Source organism: Priapulus caudatus, unplaced genomic scaffold, assembly GCF_000485595.1.
Source record: "Priapulus caudatus unplaced genomic scaffold, Priapulus_caudatus-5.0.1 Scaffold419, whole genome shotgun sequence".
Classification (NCBI taxonomy): Eukaryota; Metazoa; Priapulida; class Priapulimorpha; order Priapulimorphida; family Priapulidae; genus Priapulus; species Priapulus caudatus.
Window position 1 is genome coordinate 51,060 of NW_014577480.1, and position 6,253 is coordinate 57,312.

The 6,253-nt window shown below is 48.0% G+C and overlaps 1 protein-coding gene across 1 annotated transcript in view; it reads right to left on the reverse strand.

Moving 5' to 3' along the window:
- Positions 1-1,938: 1,938 nt before the first annotated feature.
- LOC106810205 (synaptotagmin-1-like) overlaps positions 1,939-6,253 on the reverse strand; it is an 80,141-nt gene continuing 75,826 nt past the window's right edge. Inside the window, exon 10 of the mRNA XM_014813488.1 lies at positions 1,939-2,827. Within this exon, the coding sequence (XP_014668974.1) occupies positions 2,642-2,827 (186 nt within the window). The 3' untranslated portion in view covers positions 1,939-2,641. The remainder of the gene's footprint in view (positions 2,828-6,253) is intronic.

Sequence of the window (6,253 nt, forward strand, 5' to 3'; positions counted from 1 at the left end):
GAGAGAGAGAGAGAGAGAGAGAGAGAGACAACAATAATGAACGGTCGGTCGGCCATTCTGTCAACAGGTGGCGCCACCGGTTTCACTACGCGCAACACTGAAGTAGCTGCGTACTAAATGAACGCTGCTAGATGATTATAGCATAGAATTAAGCATTATAGCATAGAAGCTTTTGCGATGAATAATATCATATAACGTAATATGAACAGATGCGAACGAATAACGAATGGCCAGAAATGTCATGATCTACGCGATGGCACGGCTAGGCACGCCGTTCTGCACGCCAAGTATCACAACGGAAAATTACTTTCCAAACATTCTGCATCTCATTAGAGGTTAGTAATTAGAGGTTAGTAATTAGCAGACAGAGTATGGACGCTACTAAAAAAATTGCACCTGGACGACCAGGAACTGCATTACAGCTTTGTGGCCATGTTGCCTTTCAGCGAGAAACGTGAGAGCAAGGAGGAAGAAAGAGGGAGAAGGCACGCTGTGCGAGCGACATTATCTGAGAGAGAGAGGCGTGCGGCGTATATGGAAACATCCTGGCTGGCTTCGTGGTATTTAGGACACCGTTATGTGACGATATATAGGAGAAGCCTGCGTCAGAGATGACGCAAACACATGAAGAGTGGCATAATCAGATGAGCGCAAATGCGTCAGAGAGAGAGAGAGAGAGAGAGAGAGATAAAGAGAGAAAGAGAGTGAGAGAGAGTGAGAGAGAGAGAAAGAGGAAAATTTCCACCAATAAGCTGTAATGCAGATCTTGGATACGCACAGGAACCTGATAAACGAGTTAGTGGCAAATTATACATGTTATCAACAGAAGAGAACAAAATGAAATATGTTTTAATTAATTAATACAAAACGCACATTTTCCAATGCACGTATGTAGGACACGTACACACAAACACGAGACAGATATACAATCACGATAGGTTAGGAACAAATGACAAACACAGAATAAAGAGCGATAGGATGAGTTAATTAGAAGTGCATACACACACAACATTAAAAACGCACTCACAACACCGCGTGTGTGTACGAAAAGCATACCCAAACCACACAATACACCGAGAAAAACCATACAGCCAACGACACCGCCGCACACAATTCTGAAAAACCAAAGTTCACTTCTCACCTACAACATTTCAGACGAAAATCGACGAGGTCTCAAAGGAATATCTGCCTATTATGGGAACTTACAAAGGCCACACTACAGCAATGTTCGAGTATAATTAGCAGACAATATGCTGCAAAATATCAGAGCTTCTTGTTACATAAAGAGACTTAACACTGTGCTGTCTAGGGGAATCAAAAGTGCAACACCTCACTGCATTAGTGCAATCCATAGATTCACCGCAAACAGCAACAACGTCACATGCAGTACCCACGCAGACGTCACTGTGACGTCACACGCAGAACCTACGCAGACGATCGCTGTGACGTCATCACCGTCATACCACGCCATGCCTCACGACTCTACAAATCCTAAGTTTCTATCGATGCAATTCTAATGCAATGCTAAAATGCTAAAATAATAATAATAATAATCCATCACTGACTCGCTTAGTGAGGTACACTAGACGATAAGAAACCCACATAAGTAATTATGAATTTTTTGCATTTCACAAGTTAAAACAATACTCTCGAGAGAGTGGCATGTCTAGCTAACTCCCGAGCTAACAAGCTTCTCTATTCCCCAGTACAGTGACCACGTCTACGTTAGCTACTGCGCAGGCAAACACACACGCTCGCGCCTCACAAGCAGGAAACGTACGTTATAAATATATATGTATATTTATATATATTATTATATCTGTATTCTGGAATATACACATAGGAGAAATACACAAGATATACAACGATATATTAACCTCACAAGTATCGTTTCTTTTTTATCATGACTTCCTCGGTTCATAGTTTGTCGTTTTTTTTCCCGTTGAGATCATTTGCCGAAGTACGCCCTTTTTAGTTTTTTCCCTTTAACGCGCCTTCTTCAACCGCGTATTATCGCACGATAATTTCCTCCACTGTTTGGGTGCTTTTAACGTAATTGTGACTTCGATCGGACTTAAATTCCCCTCTAATATCATGGGGGAGGAGCCCTGACTAGCGTTGCTCCGTATCAGTGAGTTTCTCTCGAAGTTCGCGCACCAAATAAGAACTTGTTTTCGAATCCGCGCGATGTCGCGCGCTTATCAGTCCGAGACGTTAGACACCAGCCGAGGAATTCCAACGATTGCCGGCGCGCGGAATCTCACGGAATAGCGACCGCGCGCAGCTCGGCGAGATGACGACGTCATCGTGACATCATCATCCTCTGTCATGCACCCGGCGTTTAAAAGCACCCAGAATTTAAACACAAATGCCTCTTTTTCGTACTTTTTTTTTTCTCATCGTTTTACGTATGTATAGACCTTCTTCGTTAGTACAACTCAGACTCTTCATTATATATATATAACACTTACGCGAACGCACGCGCGCGCCGGAGTGTATCGTATATATACCCCGTGTCTATGAGGACAGCCTGGTATACCACTGCTACCACCCCTGCAGCTGCTGCTTATTCCATCACTCCCCCTCCTTCTCCAGCTCCTCTTCCTCCTCCAGCTCCTCTTCGTCCTCCTCCTCCTCCTCTCTAGCTCTTGTCTTCCAGCTCCTGCAGGGTGTGCCACTGCGCGATCGGTCGCCGTGGCGACGCGAGCATGTCGCTCCAGTGACGCAGCGCCGAGCCGCAGGCATTGCAGCCGAGGATGGCTCGGCCGATCGCCTCCGACGATCCGATGCGATCGTAGTCGACGACGGTGATGTGAAGTGACACCTTCTGCTCGGCGTGTGTGAGCGAGAGAGGAGCGCCGCGTCGAGAGAGAGAGAGAGAGAATGATCGTCAGAAATACATAGGAACGTGTACGTGTGTGTGTGAGAGAGTGAGTGAGAGAGAGAGAGAGAGAGAGAGAGAGAGAGAGAGAGAGAAAGAGAGAGGGAGAGAGAGAGAGGGAGAGAAAGAGAGATAGGGATAGGGAGAGATAGAGTGAGGGTGAGAGAGAGTGAGGGAGAGAGTGAGAGAGAGATAGATAGATAGATGGAAAGACAGATAGCTAAAGAGAGAGAGAGCGTGAGAGAGAGAGAGGCGAGAGAGAGGGAGAGAGAGAGAGAGAGCCAGTGTGTGTGATTGTGTGTGTTAGTGTGGTGGTCAGTGTGTGACTTTGTGTGGTTAGTGTGTGTGACCGTGTGTTTTGTTAGTGTGTGTGACCGTGTGTGACCGGTGTGGTGGTGAGTTTGTGTTGACCGGTGGTGTGGTGCGGTTATGAGTGTGTGTGAGGCCGTGTGTGACGCGTGTGTGGTGAGTTGTGTGAGCCGTGTGTGGTGAGATGTGTGTGACTGTTGTGTGTGACTGTGTGTGGTGAAGTGTGTGTGACCGTGTGTGGTTAGTGTGTGTGACTGTGTGTTATATTGTGCAGTGTGTGTGACGCAATGTGTGGTTAGTGTGTGTGACCGGTGTGTGGTTAGTGTGTGTAGAGCCGTGTGTGGTTAGTGTGGTGTGACTGTGTGTTAATTGTCAGTGGTGTGAACGCATGTGTGGTTAGTGTGTGTGACCGCAGTGTGTGGTATAGTGTGTGTGACTGTGTGTTAATTGTCAGTGTGTGTGACCATGTGTGGTTAGTGTGTGTGACCGTGTGTGGTTAGTGTGTGTGACTGTGTGTTAATTGTCAGTGTGTGTGACCATGTGTGGTTAGTGTGTGTGACGCGGTGTGTTAGTGTTGTGTGACGCGTGTGTGGTTAGTGTGTGTGACGTGTGTGTGAGCCCGTGTGGTGGTTAGTGTGTGTGACTGTGTGTTAATTGTCCAGTGGTGTGTGACCATAGTGTGGTTAGTGTGTGTGAACCCGTGTGTGGTTTAGTGTGTGTGACGTGTGTTAATTGTGCAGTGTGTGTGACCATGTGTGGTTAGTGTGTGTGAACCGTGTGTGGTTAGTGTGTGTGACTGTGTGGTTAATTGTCAGTGTGTGTGAGCGGCCGGCGGGCGCCGGGCCGGTCCCGCGCCGTGTGGTGGTTAGTGTGTGTTAGTGTGTGTGACGCGTGTGTGGTTAGTGTGTGTGACGCGTGTGTGACCGGTGTGTGGTTAGTGTGTGTGAGCTATGTGTGGTTCCGTGTGTGTGACCGTGTGTGGTTAGTGGTGTGTGATCGTGTGCTGGTTTAGTGTGTGACGCGTGGTGGTGGTTAGGTGTGTGTGACTGTGTGTGGTTAGTTGTGTGACCAGTGTGTGGTGAGTGGTCGTGTGACGCGTGTGTGGTTAGTGTGTGTGACCGTGTGTGGTTAGTGTGTGTGACCGTGTGTCTATGCAAGCAGTGTCATATATGATATAGCAAGCAGCGTGCGTAGGTGTATATTGTACATGACGGTTTTGTGTCGGAAGGGCTTGTCATTAGTGGTAGATGTAGTTCATACATAGACTGCCACCATCATCATTAGCCATCTCTATGGATTGCACTAATGCAGTGAGGTGTTGCACTTTTGATTCGCCAGCTAGACAGCCAGCAGTGTTTAAGTTTCTTTAAATGTAACAACGAAGCCTGATATTTTTGCAGGCATATTGTCTGCTAATCTATACTCGAATTTGCTGTAGTGAGGCTTTTGTTAAAGTTCCCAATAAATAGGCAGATATTCCTTTGAGACCTCGTGCCGACTTTCGTCTGAAAATGTTGTAGGTGAGAAGTGATACTTTGGTTTTTTCAGAATTGTGTGCGGCCGGTGTCGTTGGCTGTATGGGTTTTTCTCGGTGTATTGTGTGGTTAGGGGGGGGGGGGGGGGGGGGGGGGGGGGGGGGGGGGGGGGGGGGGGGGGGGGGGGTGGGTTATGGCTTTTTCGTAACACACACGGCGGTGTGTGAGTGCGTTTTTAAATGTTGTGTGTATATGCAGCTTCTAAATTAACTGCATCCTAATCGGCTCTTTAAATCTGTGTTTGTCATTTGTTGCCTAACCTATCGTGATTGTATATCTGTCTACGTGTTTGTGTGTACGTGTTTTTTTTTTCCCCCCGCTTTAAAAACAAATACGTGGCATTGGAAAATGTGCGTTTTTGTATTAATTAATTAAAACATATTTCATTTTGTTCTCTGCTGTTGATAACATGTATAATTTGCCACTAACATCGTTATCAGGTTCGCTGTGGGCGTATCCACGATCTGCCTTACAGCTTATTGGTGGAAATTTTCCTGCTTTCTCTGCTCTGGCTCAACTCTCTTGCTCACTCCTCTTTCTCTCTTATCTCTTCTCTCTTCTCTGCTCTCTCTGCCGCCTCTTTTTCTAGTTTCTATCTCTATGCTGCTAATCTCTATCTCGTGCGCTCTTCAGCTCATCTCTGCTCGCGTCTCTCGTCGCTCTCTCTCTCCTCTCTCCGTCTCTTTCTTCTCTGTCTCTCTCTCTCTCTCTCTGCGCTCTCCTCTCCGCTCTCCCTCTCCGCTGCTCCTCTCCCTGCTCCCCCTCTTCACCATCTCCCTCTCCCTTCTCCCTCTGCTCTCTCCCTCCTCGCCTCTCTCTTTCCCTCGTCCCTCTCTGCCCCCTCTCTCTCTCTCTCTCTCTCTTCTCTCTCTCTCTTCCCCTCTCTCTCAGTCTCTCCCTCCTCTTTCTCTCCGCGCTGGTCCCTCTCTGCCTCCCTCTCAGAGTTCTCTCTCTCTCTCTCGTCTCTTCTCTCCTCTCTCTCTCTCTCGTCTCATCTCTGCATCTCTCGTCTTCGTCTCTCTCTGCTCTCTCTCTCTCTCTCTCTTCTCTCGTCTCTGCTCTCTCTCTCTCGCTCTCTCTCATCTCCTCTCTTCATCATCTTCTCATCCTCTCTCTCTGCCTCTTCTGCTCTCTCTCGTCTCTCTCCTCCTCTCTTCTCCTCGTCTCTCTTCTCTCTGCTCTCTCCTCTCTGCTCTCGTCTCCGCCCCCTCTCTCTCTCTCTCTCTCTCTCTCTCTTCTCTCTCTCTCTTTCTCTCTCTCTCTCTCTGCTCTACTCTCTCCTCTCTCTCTCTCTCTCTCTCTCTCTTCCTCTCTCCTCCTCTCTCTCCCGCTGCTCTCTGCTCTCTCTTCTCTCCTCCCTTGCTGCTCCCTCTCTCTCTCCTCTCTCTCTCTCCGTGCTCTCTTCTCGTCTCTCTCTCCTCTCTCGTCCTTGTCTTCTCTCTCTCCCTCTCTCATCTCTCCTCTCTCTCTCTCTCTTCTGCTCTCGCCGTCTCTCTGCTCTCGTCTACTCTGCCTCTCTCTCTCTCCT